At 32.3% G+C, this 23,056-nt stretch overlaps 1 protein-coding gene across 2 annotated transcripts in view; it reads left to right on the top strand.

Moving 5' to 3' along the window:
• LOC114332464 (zinc finger protein 845-like) overlaps nt 1-23,056 on the top strand; it is a 191,744-nt gene that overhangs the window by 154,151 nt on the left and 14,537 nt on the right. Inside the window, exon 1 of one of the 2 annotated variants that reach the window (XM_050662151.1) lies at nt 8,751-11,741. The exons of the other annotated variant lie outside the window; for it this stretch is intronic. Coding sequence (XP_050518108.1) covers nt 11,528-11,741 — 214 coding nt within the window. The 5' untranslated portion in view covers nt 8,751-11,527. Of the gene's footprint in view, nt 1-8,750; nt 11,742-23,056 lie in introns of those variants that run through there. 2 annotated transcript variants of the gene reach the window in all.

Here is a 23,056-nt window from a genome sequence, read left to right as displayed (position 1 = left end):
GCATAAATATCCTAGAGAAGAATATAGCAAATAAAGTTACTACCTCGCTCTTCTTTATTTTACTAAGATCTGCATTATGTAAAAACCAGTATTTTAAGTTATAGACCGGACTCTCAATGGAGTGTCGTTTGAAAAAATTGCAGACCGGATTCTGACTTTTGAAATGTGTTGTTGTAACCCTGGACTTTGATTTCACAGATGTTGCCAGTCTGTACTGTGGTTCCCCCTCCCCCCACCCCACCCGCTCCAATACTTCATAATATTTGTTTTTCAAAAAATTCTACAGACTGTACAATAGCACCAGTAAAGTTAATTTTAAATTTGGATCGATCTCTTAAATATGACCTACATAACAAAAAATGAATCATAAAAATCGGTTCATAAATGATGGAGTAATCGCGTAACAAACATAAAAAAATCATACAGATAAAGGCTTGTATTTGCGATGAAAAAAATAAACATGCGATGAGATAAAAACTTCTTTTATTGAAGTCGATTAAAAAGACTATTGCTTTTAGGCATGAAATTTTATAGGTACCTACTTGAGGCTATGTTTTTCCTATTCATATGTAGCGAAAGTAAAACTACAATAAGGATTTAAAAACTTTTAATAGAAATGAAAAATGCACAAAATAATTTAATATTCACATGTTTAATTTAACTATTCTTGCAATCATTATTGACACATTTTCTTATGCCAGAAATAAATACCTAACACAAATATGTCTGTGTCAGGACTGAGGATGATAATTTCTGTTTCAGTATTTTGTTTCACGCCTTGAAATATATGACAGAATATTCTGCAATCAGCCTCTAAGTGATTAGATTTTAAATTAGTAACTTCAGCGAAAGAACCTCCTTGCAATTTATAACATTTTGTAGGATCGTCAAACCCACCGCAAATATATAGCTCACTATTTTCACTTACTTCTGCGTAAGTGGGAGCGTACTTGCAAAGAAATTTTACTAATTGTAATTTGTTTTCAGTGCTAGTAAAAAAATATTTGCAATCAGCGGGGATTTTTGTCAATGGACTGGTAATCATTACTTGTTTTGTGTTTCGTCCTTTGCTTCGTAATTTTGGACTCCATAAACTTAATCGATATATCATCATACCGATCAAATACCACATCAATTCGCGTAACGGAAGTTTGAAACAAAAATGCCGTTACTTTTTTGAAAAACGCTGCTGCGAAATCTCCGAATGTACTAAATTTATTTAGTTGTATTTGATACACGAGTGCCCTGCCATCTACAAGATAAATTTTTGGGTTTAGTACAATATCCTGTGAAGTGCAATTGCTATTTTTTTTCAATTTCCAGAGCTAAACTTTACTTCTGCGATTTTCTATAAAAACCATGCTTATGAAAAATATATTTTGGATAATCCAGTATTTCGTGTGATGCAAGTTCTTTGAGGTCAAAATCACGTTGAGAAGCTAACGTGATTGATTGTTGAACTTCTGTAACATCTTTTGTATCTTGATATTGTTTATTAGAACTTGTCATCTTGCTTTTGGTAGGTTGGAAATTGAAGTTTAAAAATTGATTTCTTGTTATGGTATCAAATACACTTTTTTGTTTTAATTCAAAACGTGCTTTATCAAAATCTTTAATCCGACGTTCTCCCGATTCTTTGATATTAAGAAGACATTCTGAGGTATCTTTATCAGACAAAGCACCAGTATGTATGTTGTAGAGTACATTGTTCTCCCCATTAGATTTAAATGGATTAAAGTCATTCAAAATCGAAATAAGATTTTGAATATCTTTTTCATCTCTAGCGATCCTTGATTCACTCCACTCAGTAGGTACCCTTGAATCAATATCACCAAGATATGATAGTAGTGTGGAATGAATTGAGTTTTTGAAGGGATATTGAAGGATCCACTGTTGCATCGCTTCTTTATTTTGAGTTATACCAATCAGGCCTCCAGTTACGCCCGAAGACTGATTCTGCGACTGCTCTAGAGCCAAATCACAGCCAACAGAATTAAACTTTCCCATGGATCGCTTTACTGAAAGCATTCCGCGTCTGAAATCATCCACGATATCTTTAGCCAATTGAATCATGTCTTGTAAGTAGAGTGACACTCCACGGACATAATTTGTGTGGTTCACAGGCTTTGGTTCACTGACTAACTGTCCGGGCGAATCGCAAAACAGACACACTAGTTCACTGGGTCTTTTTCTTTTTAAATTCACGATTTCTAGCGACATTTTCTCAACAAAACATATTACTTTAATAAGTAAATAACGTACACAATCGAAAACATTAATATTCGGCGATGTTTACGCGTCGACTGGCGTGCACTGTACAAGCTGGCAAGGTCGCGCCCGAGCACAAAGGCAAACTAGGGAAGTGGGCGAGGCGCGCAAGGTCGGAACGGCAACGCACCGCGCTCGCTCGTGGCAACAAGTATTTTCATACGGCTAAAGGTACCAATAACACGTATCAAAACTCAAATCACGGTCGGCAATTTTTGCAAACGATTATCCGTTTTGAGCCTGCACTATTACTAGGTTTTGGAAAATTATTTGGTCAAAATTTATAATATATTGGCGCCAGGGGTTTGAAGATACTAGCTTTTAAATAATTATTTTGACCTAAAAATTTTGGCGTAGGAACTTGTCAGAAGACAGCAACTTTCAGTTACTAGTTTTTATACAACGTTTATTTCCACCATGTCAACGACCACTGATAGTAGCATATCAATATGCTAGGTTTTACACATTTCATTTTCTCTTGAGTTTGCTGCATAACTAACAGAGCTCAGTAGTTAATCAACGAGAACAGACGTGTTTTGTTTGGGTTCGGTAGTTAACAATTAAAGTAAAATGGATAATTCTAATTATCTTTAAAATAGGAGTAAATTATTAGTGTCATTGTGTGTTAAAAGGTAAGCGCCATGATTTTGTATAATTTTTCTATCCATTAGAATCTGTGATAGTGGTGAAATAGAAAGTTTATTTTTTTTTGTTTCAAAATCGATTAAAGAATAGGTCATTTTCTACTTGAGTGTGCAGGGCGTAGAGAGAAAACATGGGTGAAATAATGGGTGTCCAGATTAAAATGAGGTACATGTGGGTAAATAGAGAAATCGAAAACAGGGTTATAGAGTCGGATAAACGGGAAAAAAGTTGCGAACCTACTTTAACGCGTGACCAACCGTAATTTGTTCGTTGCTTTTTGCGATTTAAAATTGGTCTCTCTACGGATATACAGGGTGAGAATATGAAAATGTGCATGTTCAAAAACCACAATATTTTCTTTATTATAGAAGCTAAGATCATCAAATTCTCAGGGCATGGGTAAAAGGAAGCGGCGATAATGAAAATGGCGTCAAAACATTGTAGGCCTACGATGTTGCGCTAGGCCGTACCTATTGATTTTTTATTAACACACGGGTGAATTGCTTTTTGTAAACGTTTTAAAAACGTAAATTCAACATTAATTCAATATGGAAACCATAATAAAAACAAGAGTTGAATTAAAATAAAATAAACCTATAGTTTTGGGCACACAAATGCGCAACTTTTCTGCCACTAAACGAGCTGTTAGTAAGGTGGTTGTTAGGTATAGTGATAAAATTATCGAATTTTAAGACGTCACTAAACTTGTGTGGGATATTCATTATTATCATGGTATATCATTTAAATGTGAGTGTATAAAGAAAAATTGCACATTTAAAAAGGATTGTATTTGTTTTTAGAGGACGTTCTGAGGACAATAATTTAAAAGAGCCTTTAGACCCAGTTCCCGGCACTTCAAAGAATTTCCATTCAAGGGATCAATTATTTGAGAAATTTCCGCAAGATAATATTCTACGAAATGTACCCGAAGAACCCTCTGGTTTTGACGACTCAGATGCGGATCCTGATTATAAACCTGAGAACGAAAATAAGAGGCATAAGACATATTTTAATTTGCAAAATGTATTTGATTCACATGAAACTGGTTTTGTAAGTTTGAGTACAAAACTGGATCTTACCAAGGCTCAAGATTCTGCACCTGCCAAGGACTCTTCGAAGAATATCCAAGAAAATGTCTGCAATAGCCCGGTTTTAGAGGAAGCAAGTACTAAAAAGAAGCTGACATACTCTCTGTTTGTACACAGGTGATTGAAGATATGTTAGATAAAGTTTGTGCAACCAAAGACAAATATAAGAAGAAAAGCATCATAGATCAAATTCAGAAGCATCCTTTATTACCTCCCTGTAATAACAAATACCGCAGGGGCTGTTAAAAAAAAACTGATCTGCTCGAAAGAGATAAAATAAGAGTTGCTTTTCGGACAATGACTTTTGGTGAACGACGGCTGTTTCTAGACTCACATGTTAAACAGTCGAATGTAAAAAACCAGAATGCAGGAGGCTTTATCATCAAAAAGAATGAACAGATGGTTGTAAGAAACGTAAAAACAACAATATTCCATTACTTGATAAAATTAAACAAGTTCAGTTTCGTAAAGGTTCCAAAAACCTTTTTTATAAGAATAAAATGTCTAATGAGGTATATATCGAATCAGATTTTCTAAAGACAAAATTTGAACCAAATATGCCATCCGCTCCACGTTCGGAATGTATAGGGATAAACACGGATAAAAAAGAGAAGATTTTAAAAACGCTCTGCCCACTGTTTAGTGATGAAAGAAAAAAATTATTCTGGACATATTTACCATCAAACAATAATTCTCGTGATTTATGTACAGTATCCGAGGTCTAGTATATAAGTTTAGTATTAATATAATATATTTATATTTTTTACATATTTCATATATTTATTATTGTGTTGGATATATTAATGTATAAGCTACATGTTTAAGTTTATTGTTTATTGTCAATGATAAGCGCATATGCTTTTCATTAAAACTTTAGAAACATCTTAAGTTGTATTTCAGTTTATTTAAAAAAAAAATAAATTTAATAATAAAATAATTTTTTCGTTTTATTTCATCGACTTACTATATTTTGTTTCAGTTTCAGTGAACATAATTGTCAGTTGAGATGCCTAAGCATAAACTAGCAACTAAAAATACCATATTTTACGATTTGCTTAATTCTGAAAAAAAACACAATCTTAGCTGCAGCAAAACATAGTAAGTAAGATTTAGTTATAAAGGACTAACATAGGCTACTTTTTTCTTACTTTATCCAAATTTTCGCTAAAAAGTATATAGATTTCCATCATTAGTCTTGGTTCAGCTTTTATTAGAAATAAGGGCAATCCAATTTTACAAAATCTGTTCTCCTGAATAATTGTCTAAATCATAGTTACTAGGTTTTGCCAAATTACGGCAGAGTTGTGAAAGATACCCGACCCGAAACAGCGACTCCAAAAAAGTGGTTGATATTATTGATAATTCGACTCGAAATTATTGTGACACGGACATGAATGGCCCGAAAACGAGATTAGATCAACATTTGGATCAACGAACTGTCAACACTGATGGAATCGCCATAAAACGAAGTTAATGGCGTCAGGATGAGATAGAAGATAATCAGGTAAAGGAGGGAAGATAATCGCTATCTTTCGTAAGCAAACAAATTGACAGTTAGCAAATTTTACCTGACAAATTCTCTGTCTCTCTCATGTCTCTCTAGAAGTGCTAGAACCTCTCTCTTGTATGTTGGCGCCTATCTCGCTTCACTGTTGGAATGGGACGGGGCCATTCCATGGGTTAGATAGGTTTAGTTTAGGAGATGTGTTTTGTTTGTTTCTTGCAAGGAAAACTAAAGCAAAAGGTAACGAGCGATCCAAAATTATTGGGATCAAAGCTAGCCGTGCAAAAAATTACGTATGTCCTCTTTGAATCTGAATTTATATCATTGGTTTATCAATTAATTTTGATTAACATTATAAAACATAAAAAATCAGTCAAAACCTTTAACACAGAGCTTTAATCAAAAATAAAAAGAATTAACAAAATTATAAGTAAAAATATTAAATAAAATCAAACAACCAACATCTCTACATAACCTAACTTTTCTTGAAGTTGACGTACACTGCAAAGTTGACGTAAACTGGTAAATATATCTGAATTAAGAATGGACATGCACTGTATAGCTATATCTGTCGTTCAGAGCCACCTATGGTGACAATAATTTTGGATCACACGTTATTAATATGGCTGGCTGGGTTTTATGGAAATTTGCTGGTTTTGGAGGAATTAGATAGAATAGTATTAAATTAGAAATATAATAATTGAGAATTTCCACAATGTGAATTATCAACTCAATGAAAGATGTTAGGTAATAATCTGGGAAAATTAGTATAAAACAAGGAAAATTATGTACCAGCTATTTTATTGCTGGACATGCTGGAATCAAATCTTAAGATTTCATATATTAGTAATGTAGCTATGCAAAGTCCGCAGAAAGTGTGCTATTTGGTCTATAAACAAATTAGCGCTTCGAAATCTTTTTTTCAATTATTGCTCTATAACTCAGAAGATTTTAACGTTAAACCAAAAACACCCACATAAAAATTCACTGTTATTTAATTCTGCACATAGATATTTTTCCGATTTCCTTCGACGAAAATTTTCCTCGGAAAATTCGGCTTTTCCAAACAAAATCTTTAAGTGTCTTGAAGATATAACATTTGTATGTACAAATAGGACCGGAATAAAAAGGTAATGGTTCAAAGATTGAAATCCTGTTGTTTATAAGTTTGTCGCAAATGCCGGTCAAATTTGACCGGTTATACCTGGAACCACTCCTCGCAATTCAATTTTTTTCTTCGAAAAGGGCACAGAAGCCGTGCCGTTTTCAACAGCGTTAACTTAATTTAATTCAATCTAATATTTTCTGAGGGGTTCTATTTATTTATAAGCCAAAAAATTGTTTCTTTATAACATTCCTGAGACCGCTCAAATAGTCCACTTTAAATTCTGTAAGGTACGTTGAATATATAGGTATAGTGCTTTTTTATACGAAAATCATAGTTATTCTGGTGTATCATAATCTTTCTGGTTATATATTTCGACCGAAATTTTTTAATTAACATTTTAGTTATTGGTAAGCTATTGGTTAGATTGTCGCCGGTCTCCTGATATACAGAGAGGGGCTAAATTATGGAATAAATTCATTTTCTCTAAAATGGACGATTTTAGGGAAAAATCCCGAAACAGGTCGATTTTTATTTTTAGATTAAATTTTTTTGGCATATATTTCAATCTAGTGACGTCATCCATCCGAGCGTGATGACGTAATCGATAATTTTGTTAATGGGAATAGGGGTCGTGTGGTAGCTCATTTAAAAAGGCGTTCAATCCTCTATTCAGTATTATATACATTAATATCATTATTTATACAGGGTGGCCAAACAAAATTTTTTTGAATTAAATTAATTGATAAAAAAATGTTTATTTGGCAAATAAACATTGCTTTTAGCTTAAATTAAATGTTCCAACTGCCAATAGGTAGGAGGGAGGCTGTTTGTAATTTAATCTAAGTGAAAAGAAATGTTTATTTGTGAAATAAACCTTTTTTCTTTTTTCTGACAGCAGTACAATATATTTTGAGTTAAATAAATTACATACATTCTTCTTTTTGCGCCAATTAATTTAATTCAAAAATTATTTTTTGGAAACCCTGTATAAATAATGATATTAATGTTTATATTACTGAATAGAGAACGCCCTTTCAAATGACCTACCACACGACCCCTATATTATTTCCGTTAAAAAAAATTATCGTTACGTCATCACGCTCAGATGGGTGACGTCACTAGTATGAAATATATGCCAAAAAATTGTAATTTAAAAATAAAAATCGACCTCTTTCGGGATTTTGCTCCAAAATCGTCCATTTTAGAGAAATGAATTCAGAATCCATAATTTAGCCCCTCTGTATAATCTACTTTAAAAAATCTTTGATGTCATCATTTTATTTAATTATTGATAAATAATTACTTCCCTAAAATTTTAATTGAAAATTGCAAATTTTTTGGATTTGGGAAATCTCGGATTTTCTGAGTAAAATTTTTGTTGAAGGAAATCGAAAAAATAAACTTTGTGCAGAACTAAATTACGGTGAATTTTCATTTGAGTGTTTTTGGCTTAAAGGTAAAATATTAGGAGTAATTGAAAAATAATCTACAGAGCACTAATTGAAGAAAAAAAAAATAAGATTTAGGAGTGCTAATTTGTTTATAAATAAAATAACATAGGTACTTTCTGCGGACTTGTCATACCCCATATTACTAATATGCAATCTTAAGATTCGATTTTAGCAATAAAATAGCTGGTAAATAACTTTTCCCAAAAATGGCATTTTTTCGATAATTTTCCCAGACTATCAACAAATGTTGCAGTGGTAACAGTGGGCCAACCCAAATTCTGAGCAGTGACAAAATGGCAACGTTAATATCCCCAGTTGTAACTAATATCGAAATAAATAAGAATCACTATAAATTGCAACCATCATGGCGGCGTCGAAATTCTATAGCGACCTCGAAATGAATTAGAATCAGGCCCCATATCTCGCTTAGTTTGAATGTAATCGAAATTTAACAGTGCGGTCGTTTTAAAGGTCTTTTCAGGCAGTACTTAAAAAAGATATTGATAGCATTATACCCTTAAAATCGACCATTAAGTTGAACACACCCATTTGAGCATGCACAAAAAAAATTTCTTTTCACCTGCCATATCTCTTTTTATGTTATCACTAGAAGACTTATGAAGGAACGAATCTCTTTGATTTTTCATAAGCTACAAAAATGTTTTTTTCGTTAGATGCATAATTTTTAAGGTATTCGGTATTCGCCAAAAACCGTCTGAAAAGGCGACATTTTTCAATGAAAATGGCAAATTTTTAACCACGAATAAACCAAAAGGATTCAGTTTAAAAAAAAATTATAGAACAGTGCACCCGCCGCCTTTGCAATGCTGCCGACGGCCCAATAATCCCTAAATTTACGATTTCTCTCCTTTTTGAATGAATGGTGTTAAGAAAATGCAATTTTTTTTTCCAGAAATGAATGCCCACTTATATTCCATTGATGGATGTATGATGTATGTACAGTAGGAAAAATGAAAGAATACCCATGAACGAACATATAAAACATGCTGTATTTTCCTGTAACCGTGTCACACAAAAAATTGGCCAGCGCAAGTACACTTCGCGTCAAAAAAAATTGGTACAACTCTTATAACCGAAAATCGTGTTTTTCAAGTTGTGTAAGTTGATCTTGTCACAAGTGTCATTCCAATTTCTAGGGCAACGTTGCCAGTTCAACGAAAATATTATATCAATCTAGGTAAAAACGGGGCTGTGCGACAGACCGCATTTTTTAATATACTAAAAACTAAAACAATTGTAATTTTCCGTCATCTCAATTAAGCATCCATACATTGATTCGTGTTTTATTATAATTTATGAAAATATTTAAATTCAAAAATAATGATAGATAATAAATCTTGACATGACTTTAAATTATTATGTTTAATGTCAAATCGAGAGGTGTGATTGGTTTCTCGTAAATTGTAGGACAAATCTGCATTAAGTTGTGTAGAATAAATAAAACACACTGGAAAAATTAAAAATTTAATTTGAAATTAATACAAAATGAATAACTTTTACAGTGAAAAAGTGTGTAATTTAAATATATATGTATTACAATTCGAAATATACATTTTAAACGTTATTTTTTTGTATTTAGATTTAGTGTAATTCCGTTATCTGTGATGGCAACAACGAAGTGATTCACGAACAATAATTGTCAGTCTGAACACAGGGTTACATTGGGAAAAAAAAGTGTACCAGTTTTATATGACGCGAAGTGTACATGTATATAATAATTATTGTTATTGTCCTTTTCATGAACATTTTTCAGTGCGTAACAAATGATAGGAAAAAGGGTAAGTCCGTGATAATACACATTTATGACATTTATTCTAACATGACATTTTAGTTAAATCTGACAGTTGTCACATTTTATTTTCAATTTGGAATAAAAACAAATCAAATGTGTTTCTTGCATTTATAAAATGGTATTTTCTTTGATTTGTATAGTCTTATAAATTATACAGATTATATTTGTAATATTATTATCTAATTAAAAAAAATTATTTTTTTTATTATGGCGCCATCTATCGACAACTAGAATAACTAGAACAAATTGTTATAAATGTCACCGACGAAATGTAATCACCGACCTGCCTTTTTTTCTGTCACATACAATTTAATGCGTTAGAAAGAAATCGAAAAACTGTGACGCACTGAAAGATGATCATGAGAAAACACCGGTGACAGGAAAATAGGGCTTTTCATTCACAGTCATTTGTTTCGAGCTTCTGTCATATGTTGTATAATCCGTGTATATTAATATTATACACGGATTATACGACATTTGACAGAAGCTCGAAACAAGTGACAATCGATGAAAAGCCCTATACAGCGTGTTTTATATGTTCGTTCATGGGTATTCTTTCATTTTTCCGACTGTATGTACTTAAAGGTTATTCGATTTTAATTTTTATATATAAATATTTTTGTACAGTATTTTTGCCGCCCTAGGCAACTGCTTATACGCTGTGAGCTCGTACGTAGAGGGGATATTTACAAATTCGCGAGCGCCAGTAGTGACAAGTCTGTAAACCTTTACCGGAAATTTGACATAAATGTCAAAGTGATTAATTTAAAATTAAAATTAAAAACATTCATTATAAAAAATATTAGTTGGTCAAAGCTGGGGTATATATTTTTACCTTAAATATACTTACGTTTTAAATACTGAATTTAAGTTTTTTTACTGTTCCGTAATATGTAATTATAAATTATTCTAATAATCTTAGCGCCATCTACACGATAATTGTGAAAGTATCCGAAGTAAGAAATTCATATTTTATCAATAGAACGTCAAAATGATTAGCAAAATCTTAAAAAAATCGATTACAATTTAATTACTTTTTTGCGTTGTAAATATTATGCGATAACAATTAAATAATAAATTTAAAAATTACCGGTGAAAGTTGAATTAGTAATCCGCTAGGAACGCCACGAGCGAAGCTCAGAGCGTATATTACCTAATGGATAAAGCAGCCCTGGGGTCAAATGAAATGTTCAACATGAATATGAACATGAATTCAATAAAATCCAATTACTATTCGCAAAACCTATTCCAAGCAAGCGAACGCTCACAACAACATTCGATTCTACTGGGCAAATAGATTTCACAAATGCGCTTTACGAAGGCGCCAAATTTAAAAATATATTTCGGTGTTTCACTGTGAACATCTGTGAACCATGTATCACTGTGTACCACTTTCCCCTACTTTGCTCATCCCTGCTCTATAAAAGCTAAAAGGTTTTCAAATAAATACGGCAACGTCGCACGTTCATCGTGTTTGAACTACTTTTAACGTCGAAATTGACTAAAAACTGACTGTCGGAGGCCAGAAATCTTAACACAAAATAGAAGAAGAAATTGACAGTTTGCTAGAAAATGAATAATAAATAATATTTATTTTATATAAATAATAAATTATTTTCTAGTAAAACCTAAAACTCATATAATTATATCATGTTTAATCAAAATAATCAAACTGAAGTCAAAACGGAGTTTGCTGAGATAACTTGCAAAAGAGAAATAAATTACGAAGTAGATGAAGTTCTACAGGACACCTTTAAAACTGAAATAAAGGAGGAACCTATCGGGGAAAGTACAAATGATAAATTTGTTTATTTATTAGACGTGAAGAAATGTCCTATAAAAGCTGAAATAGATCAAGATGATGGTAAGTAAATACAGAATAGTTACGTTACCTATATTTAAGCTCCTATGATTTTGCTGAATATTAAAATATTCCTTTTCAACATCTAAAGCTACCTATCCATACAAGGTTGATCCGCGCTCGGTGTAGCTGCTCAAATGGATACGGCATGAAGTTGAATCAAACAGGGTGGGCATCGAGCGGCGATCACCAACATCACTATGTGGAGCTGCTACACCGAGCGCGGATCACCCTTGTATGGGTACGTACCTTTATCCTTAATTAAGGCGAAATTACAATGTTCAACGGAATTGAATGGGTGCGTTCGGACGACCACAGCGGCTGGACAGCTGAGCCAGCAGTAGCTGTCAGACATCACCGCTGGAAGTCAGCCACTGAGAGATTTACTAAGCTTTCCCTATCACGGCTGGATACAACCACTCAGCCGATTTCTGCTGACAGTCAGCCGCTATGGTCGTCCGAACGCACCCAATGAATTTGGGTGAATGGAGAAGAAATGAAAGCAATGCTATTTAAGGCGAAATCACACGGTTCAACCAAAGACTCACTTTGGTTGAATGGAGTGGAAATGAAAAATGAAAGCAATGCTATTTACACAGCATCTGGAAAGTGAACTGCTCAACAAATATTCTTCGAAAGATTTCGTCAAACGAAGTCATGTGGTTAGGAGTTGCATTAATATGTCGTCAGTATACTGCGAAAGCCAGGTAAATGCCGAAATACCGAAACTGAGAAAAAACGTTTTTAAGTTTAGTGTTTTATTTTGAATTAAGAGGACAACTTGTGTTTGATATTCGGTATTCCAGTGAAAGATGCATATATCAGAAATGATATTCTATCATTAGTTTGAAAAAGTTAAGACACCTAGCTGATTAAACCTAAATTTAAGATGGAGGTGCGGCCACTAACCTGGTTTTACCTGTAAATCTAAATTAATCAGTTACCCTTAAAATAACACATTTATAACAAATATAATAAAACAAATATGGTATTTTGTAGTTTTATGATCGGAATATGAGGCTTTAACTAGTTAATAACAATGTTTTTAAGGGATTAGTCGATACTTATAATATTTAACTGGTTTTCCCTGAACATTTTATTCAGAGCTGTTTGTAGTTATATGGATATTATTTACTTAAATGATAGGCAGTTTTATAGAAAAAACAAATTTATTTTGTACATGTTATAGATACAAGAAAATAATATTACTATGCGTATTACTCGTCAGATTAGTCACTGAAAGCAGGATCTGACAAGATACCATTGGCATCATAAAATAAGATACCACCTGTTATATTCCTCCGGTATCACTCCTGTATCAAATCTCTGTTTTTTGCTATGCTAGTTGGCGAAGTTCTATCATAAAGTTGCTTAAGTTTTTATCTAACCTAGCTTGCTTTTTTCTTATTGACTGCCGTGCAGTATCAATAAGGAAATGAAGCTTGGTGACGCGTCATAATTGAAATGGATTCTGTTTGTCCCTTCTTTCACGAATCTCATCTTTTTATCTTTAACCACATTATTTTTTCGCCATTTTGGTCTTTGTTCAGTTTTTAATTAGAGTGTGTTACAATTTTTTTAAATCATAAAAGTCATAGTACTTATTTAAAATCTTTACATTTGTATGGTTCTATGTATATACTTTTTTATCACTGACCTTGACATTTTTAGTTTCACTTGCATCTTGAAAAAAACAGAAAAGTAATCTGGCATACCATAGAGAGACCTGATTTCTAGCGGTTTAAATGCTGCTATGTATAGAGTCAACTTCCATACAAGAATGTCCTGACTCTAAAATTTTATGTTACGATACTGTCCTCCACAGGTTCACAGAAATGAGCATAAAAATATCACCAGATGGAAAAATATTTCAGAAAGACTCCTTAGAATAGATATCAGTAAAAACGAGAAGACAACAATTATTGTTGGGTATGGACCATTGGAAAATGAAGCCAAGGAAGTCAAAGATAGCTTCTGGGATCAATTACAGGATGAAATGGACCAAATAAATCATAAGGTCATAATAGTAGGCGATTTTAATGGGCGAGTAGGGTCAAGCAATGAATATGACTACCCTATAGGAACATATGGAGAAACAGTCAGGAATAATAATGGACAAAGAGTCATCGAGTTTTGCATCATGAATGATATGCAAGTTAGTAACACATTTTTTCAACACAAGGAGATTCATAAATACACACGAGTGATGGATTCGCGGAACGAAAAATCCGTTATTGACCTAGTATTAGTACAGAACAGATATAAAAATGAAATAGCGGACATTCGTGTTAAAAGAGGTTATGAGATCAGCTCGGATCATTTTCTCGTTGAAGCTAAAATAAAGACAAGGAGAGAACAGACATTTAACATTAAAAATGAAGAAAATCGCTACGAACAACCAAGTATTAAAGTATACAAACTTCAGTCTGAAAATATTAGGAAAGAATACTGTCGTAAATTAAATGAAGAAATACGAAAAACAAATTGGAAAAATGAGGAGGATATAGAAATATTATGGAATATTTTTAAGAAGCTGGTATATGCAACTGGGAGTAATGTATGTGGTGTAACGAAAGGAAGATATCTGAAAGGTACAGCTTGGTGGAATAATGACATAAAATTGGAAGTTTCAAAGAAGAAAAAATTGTGGAAAAGGTATATAAGCAATAAAAGTGAAAGTAATTATCAAGAATATAAGGAACAGAGAATACTGGTTAAAAACAAAATTAAAGAAGCTAAGAATCAGCAATGGGAAGAATTTGGAAATAAAATGGAAAGTGATAGTAAGGGTAATGCGAAATTGCTCTATAGGACCCTAAAAAATCTAAGATAAAAGAAATCAAACGGAGTAACAGGTTTAGAGAACAAATATGGTAACATATTATTAAAAAATGAAGAGATCACCGAAAGATGGCGGGAACATTTTATGGAAGTATTAATAATTGGAGACATAGGGCTTCCAATCCCGCAGCCTGAGCTCAATCTCGGTATTTGCGGGACTACAAATTTTTAATCCCGCGGGATCTCGGTATTTGCGGGATCCCGCATATTGAAAATAGTCATATTTATACAAGGCAAATAAAATAATAAATTAATCAACTAACCCCACATTTATTTAAATATTACTATTAGTATGAGATCAAAACTGTTTTTTCTTCACAAAAACAGTAACAAATACTAAAAAAACAAAAAATCTAACTTCTTCAAAAAATACACACAACAAAATTTTAAAAATCAACCAAAAAACTCATTTTCAACTGAAAATTAATATAGTTTACTAATTTAGTTGCTATATTACTTAGCTATAAGTTACTATTATTTAGCTAAAGCTTTCAATTGAAAATGTTTGCAAAGGAAACACAACATATTGGATAGTATGAATAAAAACGAAGTATAAACTCCGAGTACGTTCTCATGAGTATAAGCCATAAAGTATAAGTTTATACTACATTTCATATGAATAAAAATATGTTGATATGATGAGTTTCTACTCACCGTACATAAGAGTAGATACTACCGCGTGGAGTATGTACTCCAAAATTTGGAGTATAAACTACATTCTCATTGTTATTCATAAGAGCCAATATCTTAATCTAAACTGTCGTCTGCCAAACTCCTGCGTATTTTAGACACAATATAGCAAGCAGCAGAAAATGCCCTTTCGGCTTCCATACGTCGACGGTATTCCTTTTTAGGCTTTATATGTAAATGTAAGATATTTTCCCATTGACTCTCCAGATTCATAGAGAGTCATTTCTATTTTAATAATGGACTCAAGTGTATTAGTTCGAGATGGCGACGGGCAAAGTAAATACATTACATGCTGACGATATAGTTAACTCTAACTCCTGTTGCAATGTAAGATCAAGATCGAAACCCGATGATGGAACCTCTATGGAACCTCGATGCAAAGACAGTTTTTTGATAATTTTTAGCGTAGCTACAGCAGTAATGTACACTTTTTTCAGTCCCGCAAATCCCGCGGATCCCGCGCCTGTAATACCGCATCACGCGGGATTGGAAAATGACGCGGGATCCCGCAATACCGAGATCTCGGTATTGCGGGATTGGAAGCCCTAGGGAGACAACAACGAAATAGAGAATGACAGGGAGGAGTACAATTTAAATGAACAACAAGATGATGATGACATAACATACGAAGAATACAGGGAAGCAATTCTAAAAGTAAAAAATGGCAAGACTGCAGGACACGATAATATTAAGGCTGGGCTAATTAAATATATGGAAGGAGAAGGATTACAATTGCTATGGAAGATCATAAGGAGCTGTTGGCGTACCGGATGCATATCTAGATATTGGACTCTTGCAACTATTCTACCATTACACAAAAAAGGAGATAAACATAAGTGTTCTAACTACATGGGAATATCATTGTTGGTAGTTGCTAGTAAAATCTACGAAATAATACTAGAGAAAAAGCTTCGAGAAAATATCGAGGCCACACTGGATGACAGCCAATGCGGCTTTAGGCCAGGGCGAGGTACAACCGATCTCATATTCATGGTGAGACAGTTATCAGAAAAAGCCCTAGAGCATAACGGTAAGTTGTTTCTCTGTTTTGTGGACTTGGAAAAAGCATTTGATCGCGCGCCACGGAACAAGATCTGGGAAATATTAAACCGTAGAAATGTGAAACCGAAGTTAATCCAAGCAATAAAGAGTATATATAAATGTACACGTAATAATGTAAGAACGAACTATCGCTCATCTCTAGAACTCTACACAAGGACAGTTGTAAGACAAGGTGGTGTTCTCAGTCCTTTGTTATTTATCACTCTAATGGACGAAATTGCAAAAGAATGCAGGGGTAAGGTAAAAAGAACTAGGGTTGGGGTGTATAAACTTCAACAAGTTTACTTGTCAGAGTTGATATATGCCGATGACCTGGTAATTGTGGCAAAATCAGAAAAAGACTTGCAAGTGAATGTGAATGTTTGGAATGAAGCCTTTAAGAAATTTGGGATGAAAATAAATATTGAAAGAACAGAAGCTTTAGTAATATCGAAAACTCAGGAAAATATAAATGTAAAGCTGAATAATGAGACCATTACACAAGTAGAGGACTTCAAGTATCTAGGATCAACAATGAATGGGCAAGGAAATATAGAACCAGAAATAAACTCGTCACCGTAAGGTATAAGAGGACGGCTTAAGTAAGTAAGTACTGTCCTCCACAGGTATAAGAAAATACACATATTTCACTTGCTTACATATTCTGGGACACATTTTGATAAGTAGTTGAGTTTCATGCTTTCTATTTCAGAACTTCCTCTTCTTTAATTTCTGACCAGGCAAAACGGTAAGCTACATTGGGTAATGCGACTTCATTTACACACAAATTGTAGACCCATAATTTTCGGGAAGAATATATGAATTGTCCAGTTAATCTGGAATCTGTAGTATAGCCTGTAGATTGAAGGTGATTGAAACAAAATTCCGTTGTTGATTAGAGCTTTTCTTATCATTTCGTTTTTCGAGATTTCATACTTCTTTTTTTTTCTGATCTTGTCTGCAACTGTTTTCTAAATCGGGTTTCTTAGTTGGATTAGCCATATCATAATATGATAGGGCTAATAAATATTATTTATTACAAACTAAACATCGATCTTATTTAGGACAAAAAAGCTTAAATTATAGTCATTAGAAAATATTCTTCGGTATGTAATTTCGCTAATACCTTTTGGTCTCTTCAGCTGACAATCATTTATATAAAGAAAGTTGATACATTTTCCTGATACTCAAATTTTGTCCCAATATCTACGCTTCGAACTTTGGCGAATATAATGTGGTACAATGGTTGGAAAAGACTCAATATGAGCCTTCACAATTTTTCGGTTTTCATTGCTTGTTTTAGTTGGCAGTATATTCTTGCCTCTTTTGCCCGTATCTGCATAACAACATAGAATATCAATTTGTCTTACCACGTCCTGCATTAACGACGCTGATATACAAAGTGTTTTACAAAAAAGCTTCTCACATACCTGTACCTCTTGACCATTCAAAAAACATAGTCGATACTATCGGTTTTACCAGTCGATATGAATGAGAAATTTTAATAAAATATACATGTAAAATGTGTTAAAGACATTTATGACCTTTTTATTAAATATGGTATATAGCAGTAGAAATATATTTTTGTCCGGCAAAATAATATATGTGCGCTTACTTGGTTTTACATGCAACAGAACTTTAATTTTGTGGAAGTAAGTAGCGATATATTGTTTTACTTGAAAATGAAGAGTTGGTTATATGTAGGTAACTTATTTGTTTATCACACAAATTATCTGCTGAATGGTAAGTCGTATCATTTACTGGGTTTTACCTGTATGTAGAGCGTAAAAGGCTGAGAATTTTGGTATACTTAACTTAATATTTTAAAATTTGTCATTTACCTGGTTTTCGCAGTATATCGACGATGTGATCATTTAATAAGATAATTAACTAAAGAGAAACTAAGGAAATGTCGATGTGTGTGAAATGTCACACACCCATGTCACCTAATCATGGGTATTAACACGTTAACATGTTAATCGCTCAAATGAAGCGAAAAATATCCCACCCCCCAGGCCCAACTTAGTTTTTCTAGTAAATCATTAGGTTTTTACACTGGATATGATGTGATGTAGGTACTGACTGTTATAAAGCGCTAGGTTAAAAAAATTATCTAAAAATGTATTTTGAAAATGACACCCTACTTATGGGTTTCAGATTCTCTGACGACAGAGCGCGAAACCCGAATATCGGTTGTCATTTTTTTCGAGTTCTAACAAGTCTGTGTGTACTAAAATTGGAGATGTTTTGTTTAGTCTACAATCCATTCGTTAAAACTTGTCGGTACTTGAAGGAAAAGTAGAAAAAACAGTCCAAAGGATGTAGAAGCCCAAAAATGAAATAGAGGACACATTTACGCAAATTAAAGTAATACAGGGGTAGGTGTTTTAAAATGGCAGGATAAACGTGATATTCTTTGTCTAAGCACTATTCATACTGACACAACCACTAAATATACAAGAAGAGGAACAGACCTAGAAAATCCATCTCTTATAGTTGACTATAATTATTCATGTAAGTCATTCATAGATCTATCCGATCAGTTGAAATCATATTCTTCCCCTTTGCGTAAACGGATTACCTAAGTGGTATAGAAAACTTGCATTTTAAATATTACTTGGCTCAGCGGTAGTAGAGTCCTTTTCATGAGCATTTTTTAGTGCGTCACAAATGATAGAAAAAAAGGGTAAGTCTAATATAATATAAGTATAATATAGGTAAGTCTAATATAAGTATAATACACATTTATGACATTTATTCTAACATGACATTTTAGTTAAATCTGACAGTTGTCACATTTTATTTGCAATTTGGCATAAAAACAAATCAATTGTGTTTATTGCATTTATAAAATGGTATTTTCTTTGATTTGCATAGTCTTATAAATTGTACAGATTATATTCGTAGATATATTATATAATTCGTAAATATTTTTTTTCGATTATAGCGCCATCTATCGACAACTAAAATAACTAGAATAAATGTTATAAATGTCTGTAATCACAGACGTGCCTTTTTTCTGTCACATACAATTTAATGCTTTAGAAAGAAATCGAAAAACTGTGACGCACTGAAAAATGCTCATGAAAAAGACTTTACCTAAACGCTTTTATAATATACAAAACAGTGACAAATGCCAAAATATCAATAACGGATTTTAGATAGAGCATTGCTCTAAGTATGTTACAAATCGATGAAGTAAATGATGACATAAGTGGATAAATGTCATATGTCACATTTTTTGGGAAAATTGTTTTATTAGGTTTTTGTTCTTGTAATATGTTGTTTTACCTTTTAAAATACCCTATTTTTAGCTAAATAAAAATAACAGGAAGGTATTAAAGCAATCTGTCCCACTAGATTTTCGAATTCTAGTGGATAAAGGTATTATGTCCAAAATCGCATTTGGACATAATACCTTTATCCATGTGAAATGTGTAAATATGGAGAATTTTTTCTACTACTTTGAAGATCTGCCGACGAACCTCTATTTATGTAAAAAGCAAACAAACACTTCAAATCAAAAGGTTAATTTTCGTGTTAAGTAAAATGGATAAGAGTGGACGAATTTGGCTTCTATCTCTATAAGACAGATACCTTAATGACTACATGCCATTTCAGCAAGTAGATTTAAAAAAAAAGGACAGCACATCTGACCACAACTGAATATAGACCAAGAAGACTGGAAAATAAAACTGGTAGTTTGAGTTTGGAAAACTGGGAAATTTAAGAGACAGAATAAAATTTGTTCCCGAAAAGTATAGATGTTTTTATGAAAACGCGATAGATAAAAATAAAAAAAATTCCAAAAAGAAAAGAAGAACCTACTAAAAAATATGTTTTTATTAATTTTACAGTTTGCATTGCATTTTTTTACAATAAATGCCCATTTTTGATACTTAACTCTTTTATCCACTGAACCCTAACATTTTTTAATTATTTTTACTATGTGAATAAAGGTAATATGTCCACAAAATTTAAAATATTAGGCTTATAGTAACATTTTTTAAATTCAATTTAAAGTGTGAAAAAAGTACCTTCAAATACCTGTTTAAAAAAGTGTAGCAATGCAAATTGACAAAATAAATAACTAACTTGGAACAAAAGACACTAAAATGCTCATTACTCAAAAACATTATTTTGTGACATATGACCTTTGTCTTCAAATGTCCGGAAAGTGTCGGAAAATGATAACAGAAAGCATATTTCACATGACGTTGCTTCAAAAGATCGTCGAAAATGTGTAGAATGTTACGCAAAAATAAGCGCTGAAGAAGGCAGAAAAACCGCCCAGAAGAAGAGACCAAAATCAAAATTTTCATGTGATGCTTGTAAGTTTTATTGTTTGTTATGTTTTTTTGATGTTCATCATTATTCTGTATAATTATTAAAAACTGTATTATTTAATTAAAATAAAAATATTTTTTGAGTCCAAAATTATTGTCCACACTCTTGCGAGAACGTTTTTCGACTCAAAATCAACGACAATTAGGCTATTGATTATATTCAAAATAAGATAGCTAAAAGGAACTACAACGTTAACGGGGTTTTATTATTTGATATGGTCAATGGACATCTATATATGAAAAAACCGCGGAGTGCTACAAAGGGGTGCGTTTTTGAGAAATGGGTGAATTAGTCCCTGGGCACAGGTTACATTAGGGTGAGTTCTATGCACTTTTGATACAAATACGTCTACATAAAAATTGTTCCTGGTTACATTTCCTATCTAAATATAACTTTTTAAAGTCAAAGATACTTTTTTTTACAAAAATATATTCAAAAGAAAAAGCACAAAGAAACCCAAAAGAAAGAAATTTTGTTTTTTGTCCCATAACTTTTGTCCACGGGGATATAGGTATAGACATTGCTTTACAGAAAAAAAACTTACATATTTTCTCTTTAAAATGATGTTTGGTAGAGGTCATTAGGATTTACAGTTTTCGAAATATGATTTTTCAAAGTTCGCCACTTACAGCAAGTTTGGGCAATTTTCCTTGTTATTTCGCAAATATAGTTCTGTAACTTTTTTCTACGTAACTTTAGGTATATGCAATGGTACACCTAATAGGAATAGAAATCAATTACCTTTAAAATGATCTACTGTATAACGTTGTACGACTTTTTTTAAAGAGATTGTGGTTTTTCAAGGTTTTATACTTTTAACGATTTTTTTATAATATAATATAAAAATAAAACAAAATTATTATATAAATATATTATATAATACCTACTATAAAAAAAATATTATTTTTTACATTTTTTACGATTATTTTTGAAATTTCTCATTATAACTTTTTTTCTTGTACATGAATATACTATCTATATATTGCGCAACAAAGAGGGCTTACTTTCTGTTCTTTAAAATGATGTATCATCTATATTTAAATACATAATGGAAACCGAGTGATTCTTTGATATTTTTTACCTGTATTATTTAAAATATTTCTTTTACAAAAATTACAAAAACATTAGTCTTAAAAAACATCACTTTAGTTAAAATTATTTAAACGTTGACATTTAAAAAAATTTCAAAATCAAAGTCCATCTCTTCGTTAGCATTAGCTTCAATATCTTCCTCTGACACCTCAGTTATCTTAGAGTTCCCACAATTAGTACCCATGCACATGCACCCTTTGCAGAATATTGAACAACTAATTCCTATCTTCCTACAACCGCAGTTTTTTGTACATCCTTTGGTACATTTACATGCTATTTTTTAAGCAAAGCTTATGGTGCAGGAGCTTTGACAGTAAATATTGGAATTAATCCATATTTTCAAGTTTGCCCGGCCGAGTCAAGTGGATCAAAAGTATTACCTATAAAAAATAAGATTCAATCATAACACACAATCACATAAAAAAGTTATAATGGGGAATTTAAAAAATAATCCTAAAATCAAAAATCGTTGCAAGTACTTATTTCAATTTGAAAAAGCATATCTTATTCAAAAATAACCCTAGAATTTTTTATAATACACCATTTTAAAGTAAACAGAATAAGCTTTCTTTTTTATTATATTATACACCATATAGAAAAAAAAGTTATAATGGGAAATTTAAAAAATAATCGTAAAAATATAAAAACTCGTTAAAAGTCTTGAAAAAGATAACCTCTTTAAAAGAAGTCGTACAACATTTTACAGTAGACCATTTTAAAGGTAATTGATTTCTATTCCTCTTACATGTACCATTGCATATACCTAAAGTTACGTAAAAAAAAGTTACGGGACAATATTTGCGAAATAACAAGGAAAATTGCCCAAAATTGCTGTGAGAGGCGAACTTTGAAAAATCATACTTCGAAAACTGTAAATCCTAATGACCTCTACCAAACATCATTTTAAAGAGAAAATATGTAAGTTTTTTTTCTGTGAAGCAATGTCTATACCTATATCCCCGTGGACAAAAGTTATGGGACAAAAAACAAAATTTCTTTCTTTTGGGTTTCTTTGTGCCTTTTCTTTTGAATATATTTTTGTAAAAAAAAGTATCTTTGACTTTAAAAAGTTATATTTAGATAGAAAATTTAACCAGGAACAATTTTTATGTAGACGTGTTTGTACCAAAAGTGCATAGAACTCACCCTAATGTAACCTGTGCCCAGGGACTAATTCACCCATTTCTCAAAAACGCACCCCTTTAAATGGTAGCACTCCGAGGTTTTTTCATATAGAGAGATTCATTGACCATATGAAATAATAAAACCCCGTTAACGTTGTAGTTCCTTTCTATAGTACATAATCA

The sequence above is a fragment of the Diabrotica virgifera genome, chromosome 9 (genome assembly GCF_917563875.1).
Source record: "Diabrotica virgifera virgifera chromosome 9, PGI_DIABVI_V3a".
In the NCBI taxonomy this organism is placed as follows: Eukaryota; Metazoa; Arthropoda; class Insecta; order Coleoptera; family Chrysomelidae; genus Diabrotica; species Diabrotica virgifera.
The sequence above is the reverse complement of the archived record's forward strand: the minus strand, read 5'-3'. Positions and strand labels throughout refer to the sequence as shown.